Source organism: Onychostruthus taczanowskii, unplaced genomic scaffold, assembly GCF_017590055.1.
Source record: "Onychostruthus taczanowskii isolate IOZ18803 unplaced genomic scaffold, ASM1759005v1 scaffold18, whole genome shotgun sequence".
Taxonomy (NCBI): domain Eukaryota; kingdom Metazoa; phylum Chordata; class Aves; order Passeriformes; family Passeridae; genus Onychostruthus; species Onychostruthus taczanowskii.
The window spans coordinates 12,947,802-12,971,160 of NW_024499017.1; the positions used below are offsets into that span (position 1 = coordinate 12,947,802).

At 54.2% G+C, this 23,359-nt stretch overlaps 1 protein-coding gene across 1 annotated transcript in view; it reads left to right on the forward strand.

Moving 5' to 3' along the window:
- Nucleotides 1-1,413: 1,413 nt before the first annotated feature.
- The window catches only part of ACSF3 (acyl-CoA synthetase family member 3), a 52,698-nt gene continuing 30,752 nt past the window's right edge, over nucleotides 1,414-23,359 (forward strand). The window contains exons 1-6 of the mRNA XM_041400442.1: nucleotides 1,414-1,499; nucleotides 3,932-4,656; nucleotides 6,065-6,220; nucleotides 15,899-16,053; nucleotides 16,490-16,635; nucleotides 22,259-22,371. Of these exons, the coding sequence (XP_041256376.1) occupies nucleotides 3,961-4,656; nucleotides 6,065-6,220; nucleotides 15,899-16,053; nucleotides 16,490-16,635; nucleotides 22,259-22,371 (1,266 nt within the window). The 5' untranslated portion in view covers nucleotides 1,414-1,499; nucleotides 3,932-3,960. The remainder of the gene's footprint in view (nucleotides 1,500-3,931; nucleotides 4,657-6,064; nucleotides 6,221-15,898; nucleotides 16,054-16,489; nucleotides 16,636-22,258; nucleotides 22,372-23,359) is intronic.

A 23,359-nucleotide genomic window follows, 5' to 3' on the forward strand; every position in this document is an offset into this window, starting at 1 on the left:
AAGCGTGCAGTGGGGAGGGAATGGGGACAGGGCCATGCCATGGGGACAGAGCTGTGCCACAGCTGAAGGACACAGAGGATGTGTGCCACGGGGACACTGGAGATGGGGATGCAGTGGGAGGGAGTTGTGCCCTGGGGAGGGAGGAGTGTGATGAGGAGCTGTGGGCTGCTGAGGGGGAGGGGAGGGAGGGGAGCGATGGCCGTGGTGCAGAGGGGAGGAGGGGAAAGGGCAGGTATGAGATGGGGATGGAGGTTGTGAACAGGGAGCCATGGAATGAGGAGGGAACCCTGAGAAACAGGGAGGGAGCTGGGCAAGGGCTGTGCGAGGGGAACTGTGCAACGGAGCTGTGCCGTGGGGAGATGTGCCAGGGAGAGATGTGCCATGAGCAGGGAGCCAGGCCGTGAAGAGCTGAGCCCTGCCACGAGCAGGGAGCCGTGCAGGAGCGTTGGGTGCTCTCCCCAGCGCTGGGATCCCGGCCCCGTTTCCGCTCCCAGCCCCAGCCCCGGTGGAAACACACCTGGGGGTGGGCGGGGGTCAGCCCGGCCGTGCCGCTTCACGGCCCCTGGGCACAGCCAGAGCAGCTCGGCTCTGGTGGGGCATGTGCTGTGTGCCGTGTGCCCTGTGATGTGTGCCATGTGCCGTGTGCCCTGTGCCCTGTGATGTGTGCCATGTGCCCTGTGCCCTCTGCCTTGTGCTGTGTGCCCTGTGCCATGTGCTGTGTGCCCTGTGCCGTGTGCTGTGTGCCATGTGCTGTGTGCCCTGTGCTGTGTGCTGTGTGCCCTGTGCCGTATGCTGTGTGCCCTGTGCCATGTGCTGTGTGCCCTGTGCTGTGTGCTGTGTGCTGTGTGCCCTGTGCTGTGTGCCCTGTGCCATGTGCTGTGTGCCCTGTGCTGTGTGCTGTGTGCTGTGTGCCCTGTGCTGTGTGCCCTGTGCCCTGTGATGTGTGCCCTGTGCCCTGTGCCCTGTGCTGTGTGCCCTGTGCCATGTGCCATGTGCTGTGTGCCCTGTGCCCTGTGCCCTGTGCCGTCTGTCCTGTGCCATGTGCCCTGTGCCACCGCGGGACCTCTGTGTGACCTCACATGGCTGTGTGTCCCTGGGATGGCTGTGTGTCCCCACGGTGTCTGTGCGTCTCTGGGATCTCTGTGCCCCGCTGGGATGCCCATGTGTGAATGTTCCCCGAGTCCAGGCCATGCCTGCCCCTTGCCCAAATCCCAAATCCCCCAGACGAGGCCCATGGCCCCGGGACCCGCAGGGCAGAGCTGGAGCTCCATGACACCACACCCGCCCGCCATGACATCCGAGGACAGCGGTGACACTCCGGGGGGCTGCAGGCACACTCAGCCCCGCGGAGCCCCGGCCCCGTCCCCCGTGGGCGTTTTGGGGCCAAATCCCCGCAAATCAGGCGCGGCGTGCCGGAACATTAGTGCGCGGAACGTTCGAGTCGCGGCGCCGCGCTCCCGCCGGAGCTGTTCGCGGCCGGACCGGTCCCCCGGCGGCAGGTGAGGCCCCGCGGGGCTGCGGGAGGCGGTGGGGCCGGGGCGGCCCCGGGACGGCCCCGGGATGTCCCAAAGCCGGGGCCAGCCGAGGCTTGCTGCCCTCGGCCCGCTGCGCTCGGAGCGGCCCTCCTTCCCCGCGGGAGCCGCTGGCTGCGGGGCCTGCGGCGGGGCCGGCCCCGGTACCGCACCGGGAGGCTCGGCGCCGTTCTTGCCTTCCCTGCTCCGGGATGTGCCGTGAGTAGGCCGCGGGCAGAGAGCTGCAGGGAGGGAATGCGCTCCGGTGTGAGCAGAATAAAGCCCTGTGAGGGCGGGCAGGCCCTGGCACAGGTGCCCCTGGATCCCTGGCAGTGCCCAAGGCCAGGCTGGACAGGGCTGGGAGCACCTGGGACAGTGGGAGGTGGGACTGGATGGGCTTTAAAGTCCCTTCCAATCCAAACCTTTCCCCGTTTTTTGCTTTGTGAGAAGGGAAGAACAGTCAGCATCTCAGGCGTTATTTGATGCCTTTTCTATTCTCTTAGTTACTTTATGATTTTCTGATAAAGTATTTTAGTGATTTTCTAGGAATGTAGTATTTTTATCTCTATTGTGGAAACAGCCAGGAATCCCTTTGTGTTCCCATGCCTGTAAATGGGGAAAGGCTGGAATCCTGCAGGTCAGGCTCACCCTGGCAGCTACACTGTCACAGGTGGAGCCATGATTCTTCCTGTAATAACTCACTTTGGAACAGCTCAGAGTAACTCCAAGGATCATTTTACTCCATTTTATGTGTTTTGTGCTCAGAAAGTGCAGAGGGAGATGCACAAGGTGTCCAGAGCTGTGCAGTGGGTCAGCTCCCAGTTTGCACTGGTTTTGTTGTGCTGGGAGCTGGGGAGAGCCCTCCAGCTGCTTTGAGATCTTCAGCCTTAGGAGGAGGAGGAGGAGGAGGGCTTGGATTTTCCCTTCCAGGGGGATTTGAACCTTCCCTTCCAAGGCAGCAGAGCCACATCTCTGCCCTGCCCTCACCTTCCCCTGGGATCCAGGGACAAACTTTGTTTCCAGGTGTGCCGTGCTGGAGTTTGTGGCACCAGTGATCCCTGAGCAGCAGCAGGGGATGGCAGACAGCCCCTGGATTTACCCCACGTGTCTGCAGCCTGGCCTGGCTGGAGGTGCTGCTTGAATTGCTCCATTAAACACAGACTGCTGGGAACGGGCTAATTTCATTTTTGGAAGGAGCTGGAGGAACAGTGAGAGCACTGAGAGCATCAGCCACGCTGGTCCTGGCAAAAGCAGCTCCCAGTTGGTGCCCCTCATCATGCTGAGGGCATTGACACCTTGCCATGGCCACAGGTTCAGTTCAGGGTGTGAATTAGGTCGGGTTTTTGCATTTCAGGCTCTCCAGAGCAATGCAAAGATGTCACACGAGCTCTGCCTTGAGCCGCTTTGTTTTTTTCCATGCTGGTGGCAAATGTCAGGAGTTCCCACGCTCAGCCTGCTCTGGGGCTGCAGCCTCTCTGCTCCCCCAGATGTTTCCACCCCAAATCACCAGCTTGTTTTGCAGAAGCAGAAATTGAGGTTGATTTGCAAAAGAAAACCTGAGCAGGGCCAGTGTCTGGGTGGGGAAATGCTCCGAAGGTGGAGGGGAGAGACCGCAGGGCTGACGGAAAATAAACTTGCGCAGCCTGAGCTGGGGCAGCCCTGACAGCTCTGCCCTGGGGAGCTGCTGGGCTGGTTCCCCTTTGTTCCAGCTCCTCCCCACACTGGGAAGCTGGGCTGGGAGGCTCTTGGAGCTGAGCTGCTCCACTAATAGGCATTTATCAAAAAAAAAAAAAATGGAAAAGTCAGGTTGTTATTGCCGGCGTCAGGGAGGTGTCACGGACGCTCGCGGAGAGTGAGAGCTTGTCATCCTTTGGCTGCTTCCTCTTGTCATGGAACCTCTCTGGGGATGTTTTGGTGCTGATTGGATTCTGTGCAGCAAATCCCTCTCTCTGCTGCCACAGCCCTGTGCTCTCCTCTCTGCTCTCTGTTGCTGTGTGGGCAGGGTGCTCCAGGCTGCGCAGAGGGTTTAGGATTCTTCACGGAATCGTGGAATGGCTTGGTTTGGAAAGGACCTTAAAGCCCATCTCATTTCACCCCCTGCCTGCCAGCAGCCTGGGACACTGGAAGGTGTCAGGGGGTGGAACTGGGTGGGCTCTGAGGTCCCTTCCAACCCAAACCATTCTGGGATTCTGTGAAAGCTGGTTTATCATTTAAACTAGCTGGATTTCAAGGGCTGTGCCTCCTGTTCCATCGTGGCAGGACCCGGGGATGCTCAGGCTGCCCAGGATGTGGCACTCTGAGGCAGGGACATAAATAATACAGTGGATATTATTCAAATGAGGGCTGCCACTTTGCCTGGGTGGGAATAACCCCCTGGGTAATCCCTGCCTCTGCTGATCTGCCATCATTGCTTCCTGCAGAGTCTCTCCAGCCCGGCCGTGCTGGCAGGATGCTGCTCCCCCTGCTCTTCCCCCAGCTGTGCCGGCCCCTCCGCTGCCTCCTGCGGGACCTGTCCCGCTGCACACGGGACGGGAGGAGGGCTGGCTGTCCCCACAGGGCTCTGCACACAGCCTGGGCCACCTGCAGCAGCGACATCACCCCTGTGTTCACCAGGGCCCTGGCTTTTGGGGACAAAGTGGCCATCGTTGACCAGAACGGGGAGCACACGTACAGGGAGCTGCTGAGCCGGAGCCTCCGCCTGTCCCAGGAGATCTGCAGGCTCCTGCAGTGCCCCAGCAGGGACCTGAAGGAAGAGAGGATCTCGTTTCTGTGCCCCAACGATGCCTCCTACGTGGTGGCCCAGTGGGCTTCGTGGATGAGCGGGGCCATAGCGGTGCCCCTGTACAGGAAGCACGCGCTGCCCGAGCTGGAGTACGTGATCCAGGACTCCCAGAGCGCCCTGCTCATCGCCGCCGACGAGCTCCTGGGCAAAATAACCCCCAGTGCCCAGAAACTGGGGGTCCCTGTGCTGCCACTCCCCAGGCCTGGTGGTGGTGGTGCATCCACGAGCCCTGCGGCCACGGAGGAGGGGCCCTTGCCAAGCTGTTCCTCGTGGAAGGACAGAGGAGCCATGATCATCTACACCAGCGGGACCACGGGGAGGCCCAAGGGTGTCCTCAGCACCCACGAGAACGTGCAGGCTGTGGTGAGTGAGTGCTGCTGCCCCCCCTGCCAGGCTTGTGCCAGGCTACAAAGTCTTGGGATCTGGAGGGGATTTGGGCTTGCAAACACCTTTGCACTGCCAAATTGCTGCTGAGAGCTGTGGGGCAGCAGCTCTGGAATCCTCCACGCTTGGAAGGTGAGCACACAGCGGCGTGTGAGGCTCTCAGCCTTGGCCTGTTCGTGCTGCAGCTGCATCCTGAGGCAGTTGGATTCTCCTCCCTGCTTTCCTGGAAAGCAGAATGGATGAAACCTGTTGTAAAAAACCTGATTTCTTTGCAGTTTGCTTTTCTGCCTTCTGACTAGGGGAGAATCTTTGCTCCTAATTGGAAAATAGCTTAGCCCAGCCCAGTGCTGTGTGAAGCCTGTGCATTATTCAGCTCTGTATCCCCAAGGCAAAAAAAATCCATTAGCTCTCAGAGCCAAAAGGAATTAAAAGTTTGAATAAGCCTGCTGACTGCCTCACCACTTGGTTATCAGTGCCTGCAACTGCCAGACTGCTGCCATTAGGGAAGGAGGGCAGGGAATGCAGGGGTGCCTCGAGAGCTGCTCGGGGTGCTCGGGTCCTGCAGAGTCCCAACAGGAATGAAAGCCTTGATGGATGGAGCCAGGGCTTGGCTATATTGGGCAAAGAATCTGTTCCCTCACAAACATGCTGATTATTTGGGGGGTGGCCTGAGCAGTCCCCATCCTTTGTGCTGTTCTGCAGGAAGCCTAAAAGATGCTTGCTGTCCTGTGGAAGAGGGTTGTGAGAGACACGACCAAATTCCACTGCTCAGATGCTTTTCTTATTTTTAGGTGGCTGGAAATAACCTTTGCAGTTGCCAGCACTGGGCTCTGAAGGGCATTGTTGACCCAGAAACCTGATAATTATCCCTTCAGATAATTATCCCTTCAGAGCAGAGTGTTTTGGAAGCTTGGTGCTCTCATAATTTTTACTAACATGAAACCTGCTTTCTGTTTATCAGCAATTTCCTGCTCCTACTGATTATCCCTTACAGGTGCTAAAAGCCTGATGTCATCAGTGTCCTAACTATGGCAACAGAATTCTGGGAAAATTAGCTTTTTGATTACTATTTCTGCCAAATCTGCATGTGCAGCAGTAGATTAATATTTTTGTATGTCCTACTTAAAATCATTGTTGATACTTCTCAGTAACGAGGAAGGGCTTTGCTGATTTTAAGACACATCCTGGCAGGATGCTGAAGGTGTTCCTCTTGTGTTCTGTTCTGTTGTGGTGAGAATTTTTCTCCTGCTGATCCTGAAGGGAAGATTTTTGTGCCCAGGCAGGCCTGGCATTCTTGCCAAGGAATTTAGGGCTTGAATACCTCAGGGATACCTCGGGAAAATCTTCCCTCCTGCCCTAAGGCCACGCTGTTTGTTTTCCTCTGCAGACCACGGGGCTGGTTGAGAAGTGGGAGTGGAAGAAGGAGGATGTGATCCTGCACGTGCTGCCTCTGCACCACGTCCACGGGGTGATCAACAAGCTGCTGTGCCCGCTGTGGGTGGGAGCCACGTGCGTCATGTTCCCGGAATTCAGCGCGCACGCGGTGAGCCCAGGGGAGACCCAGCAGCAGCACCCGGGCAGCGTGCTCACAGCAGCTCTGGGAATGAGTTCCTAAGGAATTCCAGCCCCTTTAGGCACTGGCTGTGGGTGGTTCACTGCAAAGGGACTTGGTTGGGTGCTCAGCCCCGGGGTATGTGTGCTCTTCCAGAGGGAGCAGCTCGTGTAAGCGTGGTGTTGGAATGGGAATGCTGCACTGCCCCTCCCAGCCCTGGGCTGGGGTCTGCCTGGGGGTGGGTGGACCCTGCTGTGCCCACTGAGAGTGTTTCCATCCAGAACTGAGGTTGTGGATTTTTTTTTGCTGCTAGGAATGGTGGAAATACTGTTTTTCTTCTGTGTTAGTGGTGTGCTGCTTGCTGAATTCTTCAGTGACTTGCATTTCTCAGAATCCCCAAAATACTGAGGCTGGAAAAGACCTCCAAGGTCACCAAGTCCACCCTGTGTTCTATCCCCGCTTTGTCACCCAGCCCACAGCACTGAGTGCCAGGTCCTGTCATTCCTTGGACATCTCCAGGGATAGGGGCTCCACCACCTCTCTGGGCAGCCCCTTCCAGTCCTACATCCTTAGTGTTTTGTATTGCACTACATGATAGAACACAGCCTTTGGAGTTTTTTGCAGCCCAGGTAAAGGAAGCCTGTTTTTCCTCACTTACATGAAAAGATGGCTCTTCCTCTGTGGAGAAACAAGAGTTAAAAGAGCTGTCAGGTTGGACTCAGTGATGTGAGAGAGGGTTTCCAGATCCAGACTTTCTTGCAGCTTTTAGGAAAAGTGGCAGGAGGGAAACCTTACTGGAATGATGCTGTTAAAATGTTGTTTCCTATCTGAGCCAGGAAACACCAGTGCCAGTGTTCTGCTTCTCCTTTGTTCCCTGCGGCAGTGGCACACCACGGGGAGAGGGGAAGGGATAGGCAGCAGTAAAGGTGGAACAGCTTCTACATTTCCCAGCCCCTAGGATGGAGAACTGTCCATCCACATCTCCCAGTGTCCTGGGTGGTGTCTGCAGTGTCACTGTTAAGGGACAGTTGGGTTTTCAGGTGCTGCTGCTGCTCAGAGCAGAAAGGAAACAGAGGTGTGTTGTCACTGCAGAGCTCCCTGGGAAAGCCAGAGGAGCCTGTGCTGGGTAACTGCCCAGGCTGCTCTCCCTGGCTGTGCTTACCCACGTGCTGGGAAGGCTTGTCCCATGGGAAGGACAAAGTGCACAGGTGTGGGATACACCTGGGAGCTCTGGCTGTGCTGCTGCCAGGTGAGGGCGGGCCCAGCTCTGACCGGAGCGACCTCAGGGTTGCGTGATTCTTCATGGCTCATTTCTGCTTCTCAAAGCAGCAGCCACAGAAAATGCACACTTCCCTTTTGTGTCGGGGGGCTGTGATACCTGAGCACTGATCCTTTTTGGGGGGACAGCCCCGGAATCTCAGCGGGGCAGCTCTGAATTTCCAGAGTAAATAGGTAGGATGCTGTGGTAGAAAGCAGGAAGGCCCCTGGCTGCCACAGCTTGTGCTTTCACCCCAATGATTGGTGCCAAATTGTCCTCCCCGCCGTTAGGGTGACCCCAGAGGCTCGGGGTGCAGCAGGGCTGTGCCGGAGCGGCGCTGGAGGTGCCGCTGAGAGGCTGGAGCGGAGCCTCTGGAGGGCGCGGTGCTCCACGTCCTGCGCCACCGGTGATTGATGCTCCCTCGCACCCTTGCGTTCTCCTCTGCTCTCTGCCCACATCTGCGAATCAATGAGCTGACGTTGAGGGATGGGATGGGGATCGGGGGAGCGGGACCCCCCTGCTGCCTGCTCTGCTCAAAGCTCTCCCCAGATGTGACACCGGGGACAGCGCCGGGAGCGGCCGCTTGACCCCGGAGCTGAACCTGGGCGCGGAGGGCGCCAGGCGGGGCTCTGGGGTGCGCGGGGGTCTGGAGGACGGCGTTTCCTTCTCTGCTTTCTTTTATTCCCGTTATTTTTCCGAGGGCCTCCCGTGGGAGCTGCAAGTGGTTTGATCGACACTCCAAAGCGAGCACGGGAGGGTAAATAAGGCTTTCTCCTGGAGTTTATTGCAAGCTGCCTTTCAGTTCCACTCTATTTTCACCAGCTGTTTACAAAGTGCCCTTTGCTACTGCAATCAGCTTGCAGCAAAGCAGCAGTGGAGGATTTTGCCAAAGGAGCCCGAGTTTTGCTGTGTGCTTTTTTTCCTTGGCTGCACCTTGAGAAAGCAGCCAATTATAGTGTGATATAAAGAAACTCGACTGGCAGCTAAAACACTTGACAGGCTGATCAAAACAAGGCGAGGAACTTACTCCCAACCTGCTGCAGACATATTTAGCCTTGAGTGATACTGGCAAAGGTTCAAGAGAAACCGCAGCAGCACGCCCGATGTGTGTTTGGTTTCTAATCACTAACACTTCATTATACAAAATAAATACTTTATTATTACAGTGTTTATTAAATTACATAATTTGCGGCGTGCCTTATAGTCGTGGATACAGATGGCAGTCTGGTTTTGGTGGTGGGAATAATGCTCTTTTTTTTTTTTTTTTTTTTTTTTTTTTTTTTTTTCCTGTGAGAAGACATTCCCAGCCCCAGACCACAGCTTGCTTGTCGTTCCCCGCCGTGCAGGGGTAGGAGGTGGCAGCTTTCAGACCTTTACGTCTGTTTTTGGGAGCTGTCCAAGGAAAGGTTAAAAATCAGGACTGTGGAGTAGCCCTGGTGTCCTGACCAACATCCTGCTTCTCACTAAAACAGCATCTGATGTCTGTGGCTACTGCTGAGGCCACGACAACTCATTAAAGTGTGCTGAGGTGCCTCAAGCGTGAAAGTTGCTGCATAAAATCAGATTCTTTTTATTAAATGAGGACATCCATTACGCTGCACTAGCTACTGTACATGTTATAATTCACTTTATAGCACCATCTGTTAAGACTGTCTTGCTTAAGCTTTTTGTAGCATTTTTTTATTGCAAGTTATTAAAAAATATGGCTGCATCTATTAATCATTTATTAATAAAGGGGTTATAAATGGACCCTTAGTTTCCAGAATTAGTCGACTCGTACGTGATGTACTGAGTGCTCTGGTGCTCGTGCTCCTTGGGGTGCAGTGTCTCCACTGGGAGCCCCTGGGAGCACATCCAGTGCTCCTGTCTGTGCTTCTGGGCTTGGGAATGGCAGGGATGGCTGAGGGAGACTTCAGCACAGGTGGGTGGGGAGCAGGCAGGAGAGCAGCAGCGAGGCCGAGGGATGTTCTGCCAGCAGCTGCGTGGGGCATGGCTGGCTGTGATGTTACTGGTTTGTTGTTTCACTGGTTTTCAAGGGTGAGAAGTATGAGGGCAGAAACCTCCTCTGGAGCCAGAGCAAGCTGCAGCCTCAGCATCCCTGTGTGATCCTCCCTCCATATCCTGCTCCCAGGCTGGCTGAGTTTACTCTTCCAGCTGCACTGTTCCTGTTTGTGTTTCTCAGCTGCTGCTGACCTGTCCCAGATGCTGCAGTAGGAATTTCTTGTCCAGGAGTAGGGATTTTAAAGGTGCTGCGTTTGTACAAATTTTGTGCACTTTGATGACAGAGGTGAAGAGGTGAATGTCTGTTAAGGAAGGAGTGCAGGGTGAGCCTTCTCCTCCTGGCCAAGTGCTTTTGGAAGGCTTTGAGCATCAGGGCTTGCACCAAGCACCCTCTGGAGCATCCATTCCCAGTCACTGCCTCCCTCCATCTCCCTCCCTGCATCAGTTCAGGCACAGCTTGTGGTGGGACTGTTGCTTCATGGAAATGTCAGTGAGTCTGGAGAGACAGGCCTGGGGAAGCCAAATGTCCCCTGTGCTTGCTGTGACAGTCACACACTGGTGTCCCCATTCCAGACCAGGCACTGCTTGGACAGGACCATTTTGGGGCAAGTGGTGAGGTCACTGTCTGGTTTACAGGATTCTCTGCTGTGGTTTTTGGACAGAGAGGATGCATTTTGGGCTTGAACAACAGGAAGAGCTTGTCTTCGCCTTGGATACCCCTGATCTTGCCTTGAGGGGAAGATGTTCTAATGGCAAAAGGTTCCCTGTCAGCTCTCTGCATTGATAAACACAAGAGCAGATCCTGGGAGTCTTCCAGCCTCTTGTGCAGAGTGGGAAATAAGAGTACTGAAGAACCTGAAGGAAGAAGCTTGCTGTGCTGAGTGATGGGAGAAGCTGATGGAAATCTCCACTCCGGGTGACCCAGTTGTGGCGTGTGCTGCCCGCTCGGCTCTGCTGGGCAGGTTTGAGCTGTGATGTGCTGCCTGTGCACTGACAGCCCTGGCTGTGCCCTGCAACCCCTTCCATGATAAATATGCCAAGATGCAGATTTCCTGCCCTGCAGTTCCAGGAGCTGCTGTTCCAGTGCCAGTCTTGCTGTGTGTCTGACTTAAGGTGCTCCGAGGATCAAGCCCTCTAAAAACCATGCCCTGTTTTACAATGTCACACTCAAAGCATCAAAATAATCGTGTTTGGACCCTTCTTTCTAGGGAAATAGGAATGCTGTGTGCCCAAAGGTGGTGTGTGATTCAGAACAAGCTTTTCCTGGTGTTCTGTCCCCCGTGGCACCTTTTCCCTGTGATAGGAGGGAGCCGCAGACCTGGCGCAGGATGAGTGGGAGGTGTTGCTCCAGGGTGCTGCTGCATCATGTGCTCACAGCCCTGAATTCCTCAAGGCCAGGGCTGTACCTGGGAGCAAACTTTGTCCTTGTCACTGGTGTTGTCTGTGTGAGCCAGGCTGGGCTGGGTGCTGGGGCTGTCTACCTTGGCTGGGCTGCACAGGGAGATCCAGGGCTCAGCAGTCGCTGTTGCCTCCGGGAAGGAGAAGCGTGCACTGCGCTGAGCCTCTCCCCTGGATCTGTCACTTCTGCAAACATCACTCTGGGCAGCTCTTTTGGTTTATTTTTAAAAGAAAAGCAAATCCAAGCAGAGGAGCCTGAGCTCCAATATCCAGGCACGCTGGGGATCGCGGCCCCCATCCAGTTTCAGCTGGAGAGAGGCTGAAAGTCTTTTCATCTGTTAATGGGAGGCTTCAGAGGAGTAATTTTATTTCAGACTCAAAGAGGAGTCGGTGGAGGGAGGAGCAGGTCACTAGTGAATGGATTATGTTTGATCACTTCTCACAGACCTGGCTTTAAAAAGTTAGAGGTTTTCTTTCCCATCTCCCCAGATCTGCCGTCTGTCCTCAGCATCTGTTCCCAAGTAATGGCTTTTGATGTGTGTGGGGAAATATAAAAAATGGAACCAGAGCCTGTCATATTTACTTATATTTCCAGGTCCCAGGGAAAGCACTTGCTCCTTTCAGTATGCCTCCAGCATAGGAAGGGTTTAAAAGCTTCAGCCTGGAATGCAGAGGGGCCATCAAACTGTGCTGATGAATAAATGATTAAAACCAGTCGCACAGAGCGCAAACAGTTTGGGGTTACAACAAACATGAGACGAAGCCACCGAGGGCCTGATTTCTCTTTGAAGAGAAGAATGTTTCTCTCTCTCTGCATATTGGTCGTGAAGTGTTGGAGGCTCAGTCCCTGGGAGAGAGCAGAGCTCCCCTTGGTGCTCTCCTGTCTTATGTGATAAGATCCATAAGATCTCCGTCTGCTTTTTTGAGATAATTTGGTGTTGGATGTGTGTGCAGGGTCCTGCAGTCCCTTGGCTGCTGCTGTTGAGTTGCAGGAGCTTCCCACCCTTGTGTTTGGCACAGGATCTCACCAAACAAGCAGCTGCTTTGGCCACAGCCCTGTTGCTTCCACAGACATTCCAAAAATCACCGGCATCCCTTTTCCTCGATGGTGCTTCGCACATGGCAGCAGTCAGTGTTAAACACAGACTCATCTCCCCCAGCAAGAGGGAAGTAAAGGGCTGAGTTAACCTTGCATTAGAGGCATTGTTATTTTTGAAAAGGTTTGAAAAGATTCAATTACAACTGAAAATGGCACAATAATTTTATAGAAGAGAGGAGCTGTTGTGTCTGTCAATAGAGGCTGCACCGCAGGCTGGCTGTGATCCGTTTGTGGGCTGATGGAAAAATCCATGCTGATATTTGCTTCCTTTACAGCTTGTAGTTCTTCTGACTGGTTTTGAGAATCTTCTATCAGGCAAAATCTTATGTGGTTTAGCACATAACTGGGTTTGCCACTGTTTCTTCTCCTTTTGCATGAGAAAATGCCCAGGTATTGGATTTGGTGTTTCTGGCTGGTTTGGGGCACTGCACATTTCCCCTCTCTAAAGGGAAATGTTGTTGCTTTTTCTCCTCTGTGCTCACATCTCTTCCTTCAGGTGATCTTAGTGGGTCTGAAGGCTGGTTGGGAAGGTTGCTCTATGGGCTGACCATCCCCACTCACCATCTGCGTGCTGGGAAAAATACGTGGGAAAAATCTCCCAGCTGTGCCTTGCTGTGCTTGTTTTGTACCCACTGGTGTCATTTTCTCCTTTTTTTTTCCCTTTAATGATGGCAAAATCCCACTGGCCAGCTCATGATATGCTTTTGAGCAGTGGGAGGGGAGGAAAATCAGGAATGTCACGCTGACAGGAAGGCTCTTGGGAACATTAGGTCTCCCACTTCTCTGCTGGCACAGGCAGCCCTGACCCGAAGCATTTGCTGCCATTATTGCTGGTGGGAAGTTCTAGCCACTCTTGCTTTCTTGCAGTGAGAAACTTTTTGTTTCTAACCCTTGGTTATTTTAAAAGGAATCTTGATCCATCCCTGAGCATATTCCATGGGAAGGCTGCTGCTGCCCTTCTTTGCAGAGCCTGGCAGCCCTGGCACGCAGTGCCATGTTTGCTTCTGGAATCCATGGCTTTTTAAAAGCACTTGGAGGTATCAGGTGAGCAAAACAAAACAGAAGGCTGGGCTGCCAGTGCCCTGTGCACGGGGAATTAACGTGGTGACAGTGACAGTGGGATTAGCCAGGGGATGGACGGTGCTGCTCCAGGCCCGGCGCTGTCGGAGGGTGCCGGGTGCTGCAAGGACAAAGCTGGCGCCTTGCACGGGATTGATTGATTAGTGCCAGGTAACGAGGCTTTCCCAGATCCTTCTCTCAAAGCGTGCAGTTACAATTAGAAGCCAGGAATAGCTGTTCCAGCTGGCTGGGCAGTGCCAAGCCCTCCGGCCAGCTTGGGCTGTGTGGAGCACTCGGAGCTGCCAGCTTTGTACCACGGCTTAGTCCTGCTAAAACACATGGGAAGGATCCAGATTTGGCTGAGCAGGAGCAGAGCAGGTGGAGAGGTTTGGCTGTCAGCAGATCACCCCAGCAGCTGGTGGCACAAATCCAAAGGCAGCTGCTTATCCTCAGGAAGGGGCTGTTGCTGGGTGAGCTGGGCTGACACGGAAAAGCTGCTCCTGTGGTTGCAGTGCAGGAGGGAGGATTTTGTCTAAGGCAGGAGTTGAGCAGGCACATGGGGACAGGGGATTCTGGGGTGCAAGGGAGACTTGCTCTGTTTAGATGGGTTTGGGGTTTCTCAGATCCAAAGTCACGTGACAAAAACTCTGCTGAATGGCCAGACTGGAAGTCTGCCTGCAGTCCCACAGCTGCTCGGGACTTGGGAAGGCAAAACAAAATCACACAGCCAGGATTGAACAACCTCTGAGCATCTGTTTCCCTTCAATCCCCTCGGCACTGTCCTGGTCCCTGCTTGCCATCACACGTCCCTCCCTGCCCACAGCAATGGCTCTGGGGAGCACCAGGCTGAGGAGAGCAGATCCATCCAGCCCTGGCTTTGGAGAGGTCCTTCTCCACCCTGCTGCCTAGAATGGGAAAGATACTGGGGAAAAAGGGGGCTAGGAAATGATGCCTTGGGTTTTAGCTTTTATGTTTTTCAGGTTCTTTGCTGCATGGTAGGTAACTCTGAAACTTCATATTAGGTTTAATAGGTTTTCTTCACAGGGTAGTTGGACAAAACAATCCCTTCCCAGCTGGACAATTAAGGACAACCTTTCCCAAAAAGCACAAACAACAGTGAAGGGAAGGGGGCAAGCCAGGGGGCTGAGACTTCATGACCTGGAGCTGTAATTGGACAATTGAACCCAATATGTAGATGAACCAAAACTTACAAAAGTGTAAAAACTTGTGATTGGGATGAATCTTGGATTCAACCTGGCTATAGCCCTGGCCAGGCTCTTGTGCTGCCCAAGGTGTGTCCTTTTAAGGCCTTCCAGTAAATACCTATTGTGTCCATTTAGCTCTGTCTGGTCTCTGTTCCAGATCAGCCTCTCAAGACATCAGTTCAAACACGGGGGAGGTTAGACCCCTGTAAATGCAATTTTACCTAATCTGGCTGGTAGGGACCTTGCTGGTAGGTGGGTTTCTGCAGGGTCTGAAATGTTCCTTCTCTGGACATAGCACCCATCAGTGCAGGAAGTCACATCCCAGTTCTGCTTTCCTTTCCCAGGGCATCTTGCAGTGCTCGTGTCCCACCTGCCGGGGCGTGCAGTGGCTTTGCACCTTGTGCATTCATCTCTCCCCAGCGAGGGCCGTGCCTGGGCTGGGAGACAGGACAGTGCCTCTGTGTCCTGCTCTGTTAGCCACAACCACCCGGTGCTGGGAGGGTTTTTTTAGGAGCTGATTGTTCTGGAGCAGCGGAGTGCGAGATGCGGGGGGAGGCGGCGCCGGCGCAGCCAAGGAGAAAGGGATGAAACGGAGCCGAGCGAGCAGAACGGAGGGAAGGGGCAGAGTGACAGCATGAAGGAGAATCCCTGGCTCACCTTCAATCAATCCCTGCCTGGCCTCGCTCGTGTGCAGCTGAGCGTGCGCGGGGAGCGCCGAGGCAGCGCTGGGTGTCAGGAGCTGTTAGGGAACACATTTGTCACCGGCGGGGCAGGGAGCGCAGCGCGGGGACAGAGGCGCCGTCAGGGGTTCTGAGTTATTGATGGCTTTGCCTCGCTCCTGCCTTGGGAAGAGCCCACCTGGCAAGGGAGGGTGCTGAGGTGTGGGAGGAATGGGCTCAGGTGTGACGGTTGTGCCTCTGGGCCGTGGTTGGCTGCGCATCCCTGAGGTGTCGTTGTCCACATCCCAGCAGAGCTGGCTGCTGGAATTTGCCCCCATTCGTAGTTCCCACAGGTCAGCAGGAGTTGCAGCTGAACATTATTCCCACAGGGAACATTCCTCTCAGGAAGAGTGTGGTTGGGGTAGTGGCCCTCCTGAAAAGCTGGTCTCCTGCTGCCCCTGCTGTATCTGTGCATTCTGATGGCTCCTCTGGGCTCACCAGGGACACAGTTCTCTGCACCTCACCATTTTCGTGGAGTCTCACTTCCATGCCTGATCTCCCTCTTCCCAGCTTTGCCTCAGAGGTTGAAGTCTCCAAGGCTGTGTATTGTGTGTCAGGTGTGGGCTGTGTCTTTGCAAAAAGAGCTCCCATGCTTTGGAAAATGGGTGGCTTTGTGCAGCCTTTGAAGAGCTGTGCATGATAAGGGAATGAGCTGATTCTGCCACAGGCTTCCATCTTTGTGAGCAAATTCTTGGCTGCAGCGTGACAGGACTAACAAATGCCATTCCCATCACCTCCTGAGTGATGGTGGGTGGGGGATCCACTGCTGGGACAGGAGGTGATTGTTGTGCCTTGGGAAATAAGGGTGATGAAAGTTGGGAGCTTGTCTTGGACAGGGATGGGGGCGCACAGCAGCTTCCAGCTGTACTCCCAAGAAATCTTAGATAGCACAGGTGTATTTTCATCCATGTGTGCTCCCTTCCTTCCTAGGTGTGGAAGAAGCTCCTGAGCTCCCAAGCTCCCCGAGTCAATGTGTTCATGGCAGTGCCCACCATCTATGCCAAGCTGATGGAATATTACGACGAGCATTTCACCCAGCCCCAGGTGCAGGATTTCGTGCGTGCCTTTTGCCAGGAGAACATCAGGTGGGTGAGCTGTGGGCAGGGGCTGCTGCTGGCTCGCTGTTTCTCCAGGTTTTCCTTTCAACATCACCTCTTTCGGTGCTGGTTGTTGTGCTTTGGTGTCTCTGTGACAGGAACAAGGGTGACATTATTTAATTATGAGCCACTCTTGCATGGGAAAGCCAGAAGGGGCTTGTTATGTGTCACCCTGTGTAACACATGGCTGAGGGCTTTGTCCTGCAGCCCAGGCTTGTACTCTAGAATCTCTTTGAAGAGGCTGTCCTGGTTAACTTAAACCCCATATCAGGCTGAGAATTTGAGGGACATCTTTGGTGCTGGTTAAAAAGATTTTGGGGCTGAAGGTTTTACGCAGAGCTTTTTATGCCCCCGTGTCAGGCTGCAAATTCCCTGGAGCAAAGGTGCTCTTGGATACTCCCTTACCTGGACTTTTCCTGTGCAGGTTAATGGTGTCAGGCTCAGCAGCCCTGCCTGTGCCTGTCCTGGAGAAGTGGAAGAGCATCACGGGGCACACCTTGCTGGAGAGGTACGGGATGACTGAGATTGGGATGGCGCTTTCTAACCCTTTGCATGGAGCCCGTGTCCCAGGTAGGAGTCTGCAGGGGCTGCCCCCCTTTGGAGGCGTTTGCTGGGAGTGCTCTGGGGTGTTCTCTACACAAGAGTGAGGAGAGGCCACGCTAGGAACAAGGATGCTGGGAATTGGCACTGGGGATTCAGGGCATGGATGTGTGGGAAGTGGTGGCTGGGTTTCCCAGGGATCAAAGTTGTGTGTGCAGAGCTGGCAGTGGTGCCCACTGGCCTGACCAGGCTGGCACACTCCAGACTGATGCTCTATTACTTCCAGAATCTTAGTGAATTGAGGGAATGTTTCTTCAGCTCCTGCTGCCTGGAGTTGTATTTCTGGGTGGTGTCACACAGGATTCTCCACACAGCAGTGCTTGTCCAACCCATCAGTGCTGAACACTTAAAATAGGACGTCTGCTCACTCTTATTTTAGTGCCTGTTTCTTGCCTCTTCAGGAATTCAAAATTGTCACACCTCACTGTACACTCTGGGCCTGTTCTCTCCTTGTCTTTCTCCCCCTTCTCTGAGCTACACTTTGTGATTCCTCTCCAGAGCTGTACTTTCTGGAACCTAGAAATAAATTGATCTGAGACATTGCAAATGTAAAATGCCCCCACTCTCCCTGTGGTTGGAGCGTGGCCATCTGTGTGCCCACCCTGTGCCACCTGCCTCCCCACAGGCTGTCTGTGCAGGCATGGCACCATATGCAGCCTCCTGGGGAACTGGTGTTACCCCAGAGGGGGTCCTGGGTGTCACAGCTTCCCACAGCACCCCAATCCCATGGGATGCAGGAGCTGGGTCCTGTAGGGGTGGCACAGGGAGAGGAGAAGCCAAAACTCCCCCTCGTTGACTCCTCAGCCTGGGAACAGCTTGAAGCACAAACTCTGTTTTACTTTTGCAGGGTAACTGTCATTCCCTCACCCCAGCTCAGCCAGTTTTATCTTCTCCAGCAGCCCCATCCCTGCAGGCAGGAGAGGGAGGCAGGCAGGAGAAACAAGACTCCCATCTGCAGGAGCTCAAGCTGTGTGTGAGCCCCACACCCCAGGGTGATCATTGCACTGTCCCTGTGGTATATTTGCTTTTTATTGATTTTCATGAGGGAAAAGGAGTGGAGGCTCCAGAAATTTCCCAGGGGATTAAAAGAGAAAAGGAATAAGACTGAAAGTAGCATGGCAGTGTACAAGCTGGCACCCAGAAGGGCAGCTCCTGCCCCAGAGCTGGTGGCTGTGCTCCTGAAGCATCATCCCTGTGGATCCTGGGGTCTGCAGGACAAATCCTCTTGTGCAGCCAAAGCAGAGGGGCTGGGGACTGTCACTCCAGCCCCATCCAGGGGCTCCTGCAGCCCCGAGGGGAGAGAAGTGTCTCACGAAGGTGGGGATCAGCAAGAAACCCAACAGAAAGGAGGCTATAATTGAATAGGCTTGATTAATTTATTTCAGGAAGTGTCAGCTGGGAAGCAGATGGGTGAAGCTGAGGCATAATTTACTGGAGCTGTGAAAAAGCTTTTGATCTAGTGCCCTGTTAGAGGCTGGGTAGGAGGTCACCAGGTACCACAGAGATCCCAGAGGCAGCTGATGGTGGGCTGGAAACAGGGGACATCTGCCAGAGGATCTCTCCTGGAGTGGGAGCAGCACATGTCCTTCTCCCCTGCTTTGACCTGTTGGAGTGAGCCCAGAGGAGGGATGGAGCACCTCTGCTGAGAGAATTGGGATTGTTCTGCCTGGAGAAGAGAGGGCTTTGGGGTGACCTAATTGTAGCTTTCCAGTTCCTGAAAGGACCTACAAGGAAGATGGAGTGGGACTTTGGACAAGGGCCTGGAGTGACAAGACAAGGGGGAATGGCTTCACAATTAACTTTAGGTTTAGATTAGATATTAGTAAGAAATTCTTGGCTGTGAGGGTGGTGAGGCCCTTCTCTGGGTGCCCAGAGCAACTGTGGCTGCCCCTGGATCCCTGGCAGTGCCCAAGGCCAGGCTGGACAGGGCTTGGGGCACCCTGGGACAGTGGAAGGTGGCCCTGCCCATGGCAGGGGGTGGAATGAAATAAGCTTTAAGGTCCCTTCCAACCATTCTGTGATTCATGAGCCTCTGAGGAGAAATCCTGGGGCTTGCCTTGCCCTCTTGCAGGCACTTGGTGTGGCAGGGAAAGGTCGAATCCTTGGACCCTGCCCATCCCACCCTTGTCCCCAGCGCTGTCACCAGCAGCTGTGTCCCCACTCTCCACCTACAGCACAGGTCTGAAGGGGCAGGGATGGGGTGTGGGAGCTTTAATTTCCAGAAGCAGCAAAGATGAAAGATTTGAAAGATAAATGTTTGCTTGTATATGGTTAAAACCCTGCTTAAAATGCCTCTGTTTTCACCAGCTCTCATTCTAATCCCCCCTGGTGCTGTTACTGTGAAGGGAGATGAATAATTCATGGCCGGAGAATGCCTCACTGGGCCTAATCACCACTTTAATTGGAGGTTTAGATCAGAGGCAGCTAATAGCTGCTACAGCGGGGACTCCGTGTATTGTTGACAGTGAGATCCTTGAGTGCCTTATCGTTGGCCTGCTCCAATCCTCCCGGGACACAGCAGCACCGAGCTACCCAGATACCGAAGGACACAGAGCACGGGGCCAATTAAATTTATCTGGGAAGAGCTGACAACTTTTTTAAACAGAGGAGAAGGGGTGAAAGCAGAATGGTGTCACCCCCTCCTGCCTGCAGCCCGGTGACACCGCGGGCGAGGTGCCAGCATTGCTTAACATCCAGGAGGCTGCAAATTGGAGGGATGCAGAGGGGAAGCAGCAGAGATTTCTCCCCAGTTTCCCCTCAGGATTATGGCTGGGGGAAAAAGGAAGCCAGTGCAGAGTGTTGACCCCTTCTGATCAGCCCAAATGTGGCTTGATGAAGGCAGGAGCTCCAGGGCTGCTCCTTTGGGAACGGACCCAAATTTCTGCTGACCTGTTGGAGTTGGCACAAGGTGTGTTTTGACACGGTGGATGGGCCTGGGAAGCTTTAGTCATTTTTTTTTGCACAAATTCTATTAATCCTGTCAGGTTTGTGGAGCTCTAATCAATGGTAGGGGCTTTTTCAGCCTTGACAGATGTTGATTTCAAAGTTTGTCACTTTTCCTAAATACCAGAAAAGCTTCTCCAGACAGAAACATAAGGAAGCAGCTCTCCACCAGGGACTTGTTTTACATGCTGGTTTTATTTTAGCCAAGTAGGAGAGGAACTGGTGGGGCTGTGTTAGTAACTGTGATCTGAACACTGTGTGGGGAACATGTCACCTCCTCTGTGCCAGCCTTGGGCTGATCTTTGCTGTCTCATTCCCAAGGGCTGGGACCAGCAGTGGGCACTAATCCTGGAGTCCTGCTGCCCATGAATCACTGCCCATTTCCACATTGAGGTCAGCAGCTTGCATCCAGGGAAGGAGCATCTTCCAGGAAGGCATCTGGCTGATCTTGATTTGAAAAATTCCAAGTCTGTGAGAGCCCCTGGCAGTTCCTTGCATTGGTTTCTGCTCCCTCCATGAGCTTTCCAGGACTGACTTTGTGGTGCCTGCCCACACAGACGTGCCATGTTTTGTGGGCAGATTGGAGTCTGTTCACACACAGTTTTTCACCCTGGAGAAACTGTTCCCACAGAAGTCTAGAAGGTGGCTCCAGCGACCTTCCATGCAACACTGAGGGTGTTTTCTGTGACTTGTTACTTGCTTTGAGGCCTCTTGGAGCCTCCCATGGCAGGTGCAAGATTGTTTATAACACATATGGTGTGATTTTTAGGGTTGTCCTGTGCAGAGCCAGGAGCTGGACTTGATGATCCTTGTGGGATCCAACTTCTGTGATTCTCAGATTCCATAAATACCTCAGCACTGTACCTTAGGGCACTTCTGGCTCGTGCTGCCTCCTTGCCCTGCTGCAGCCCTGTGTCTCTGATTCCTGGCAGTGTCTGGCCTGGAGGTGGGAGCAGCCCAGGGTGCTGGTGGTGAGGGGAGGACGTGGCTGTGCTGGCTGACCAGAGTGCCAAAGGCAATTCTGAGCAGAGCAGACACGGATCACGGAGCTGCCACGTCGCTTTGTGTTTATTTCCAGCCAGATTTGCTGATTGTTCGGGTAGTTTTGCTGCAATAAAATCTCACTCCCTCATAGCCCATCTGCTCCTGGCTGATCCTGCAGGGATGCCATAAATCTGGGCTACGACGACATATCCATTTCCATGGCAACTGACCAATGTAGCAGACAAACTCATGATGTCACAGATAGCAGATCTCCAGGGCTTCACCAGGAGAGTGAGACCAGGACAGGGAAAGTGCCACTTGAACCCAATGCCTGAAATACGAGCGACAAGAGGAAGACAGGGCTGAGCTCCAGGTCCTGCACTCCCTGCTCTGGGGAATTCCCAGTGTCAGGGTGATCCTGGCAGACCTGGAAAGCATCAGCTGGGGGCACTTCAGGGGAGAAAATTTATCATCCTTTAAAGAGCACAGTTACCAATTTATAGAATCACAGAATGGTTTGGTTTGGAAGGGATCCTTCAGCTCATCTTGTTCCATCCTACTGCCATGGGCAGGGACACCTTCCACTGTCCCAGGCTGCTCCAAGCCCCATCCAGCCTGGCCTTGGACACTCACAGGGATCCAGGGGCAGCCACAGCTGCTCTGGGCACCCTGTGCCAGGGCCTCAGCACCTTCACAGATAAGGATTTCTCCCTGATACCCCATCTAACCCTGCCCTCTGGCAGTGTGAAACCATTCCCTGTGTCCTGCTACTCCAGGCCCTTGTGAAAAGTCCTTCTCCAACTGAAACTCAGTCCTGTCCAGTCCTGCTGAGCCACAGGTTGCTGTGAGCTGCTGTTCCTCTCCCTGCTCACAGGGGATGAAGGTCACAGGCCCCCTTCTGTCACAGGAATGAGAGGCTGAGTGGGACCTGCTGAGATCTGCTGCCCATCCCACAGGTCACAGGGACAGAGCTGCCCTCTGCTGAGCTCTCAGCTGCTCCCCAGGAACAACAGGCCCTGAGCCAGGGGGTGGGAAAGCTGCAGGTTGGGGAGCTCTGGGTCCCAGATGCGGCTTGGAGCTCAGTAGTGGTGGTTGTGACACTGTGTCAGCTCCTTGGCTTTGAAATTGAAACGTGTGGAAGAACGGGGTGGTTTTGATCCCTCCTTTTCTCCTGTGATGTTTTCTATCCAGTGTATTGATGTCTCCTAAAACTGAGATAATCCCTGGCAATTCTCAGCTGTTAAGCCTTTGCCTCCCCTGTCAGGTGCAGGCTGTAGAGGAGCAGAGTAATCGCTGTGCTCTCTCTTTTCACAGCTTTGTGTGGGTTTTGTGGTGCCTTTCTTTTTTTTCTTAAAAAAAAAAAAAAAAGAAACTGCCTCGTTCCTGAGCTCTGAAGAGGTGCAGATGTCTTCAAAGTGGCCAAGAAACTCTGTTCAGGGCTGGAGACACGTTTGTGTTCAAAGGCATTCCCAGCACTGCCTGCTCCTGCCATTTCCATGCAGACACACGGTGGGATCACGCATTCCTGAGGGGACACCCCACACCATGAAGTCCTTTAGTGCCAGCACGGCCTGCAGATGCCACTGCTAGACAAGCAGCTGCTGTTTGCATCCCTGACTGTGTGCTTTCCCGGGGCCGTGCCCCTTTCCATGCTGCTGTCCCCCAGGTTCCGTGGGCACCCCGCTGCCCGGCGTGGCAGTGCGCATCGCCAGCGAGACGCTGAGGGACGGCGCTCGGTGCTACACCATCCACGCCCAGGGCGATGAGAACTGCACTCAGGTACTGCCTCCTTCTCTCCACTGCTTCACTTCGAAAAGCTCTCCTTCCCAGCCTCTGAAAGGCCAAGGGTTGTGCTGCTCCTGTTCCCAGGATCCAGTGATGGAGTTTGTGGTTCTTTGTTGGTGGGTTCCTGTAGCCGTGATGCTTTATGGACTGGACAAGTGCTGTCCATACAATCGTGGAATGGTTTGGGTTGGAAGGGACCTCAAAGCCCATCAGTCCCACCCCGTGCCATGGCAGGGACACCTCCCAATAGGCCAGGGTGCTCCAAGTCCCAGTGTCCAGCCTGGCCTTGGGCACTGCCAGGGATCCAGGGGCAGCCACAGCTGCTCTGGGCACCTGTGCCAGGCCTGCCCATCCTCACAGGCAAGAATTCCTTCCCAATATCCCATCTAAACCTATTCTGTTTCACTCTGAAGACCAGGTCTAGTGGAAGGTCCCTGCCCATGGAACGAGATGAGCTTTAAGGTCCCTCCCAACCCAAACCATTCCACGATTCTGTGCCTGGAAGGGCAGGACTGGGTGATCTTGGGGGTTGCACTCATTTTGAAACAGCACTGGGGGAACCCATCAGGTTTGACTTCCACTTTGATGGAAGTCAAGCTCCATGCTCAGCTCCACATGCTACCTGCATGTGCAGTTCTGGTGTGCCAGAGGTCAGGCATCTGTGATGAGGAACCATAATCTACCCCAGTGCTGGCTGCTGAACCATAATCTACCCTGCTGCTGCTGCAGCCCCAGCCCAAGGTCCAGGCTGTCTCTTGCCACAGAAGTGGCTGAGCAGGGTCTGCATTCCTGCCCCCTCCCCTCCACACCCTCACTGTGTGTTGTTGCTGCTCTGGCAGATCCATCCCTGGTGATGTCTGGGTTTGGCTGAGCAGAAAAATGCTGAGTGTGACAGGAGTGACCCCAGCAGTGACACCACGTGGGTGGGACACAGGCAGGCGTGAGATTCAACCTGAAATAGGTTCCTTCCCTCATTCCCCTG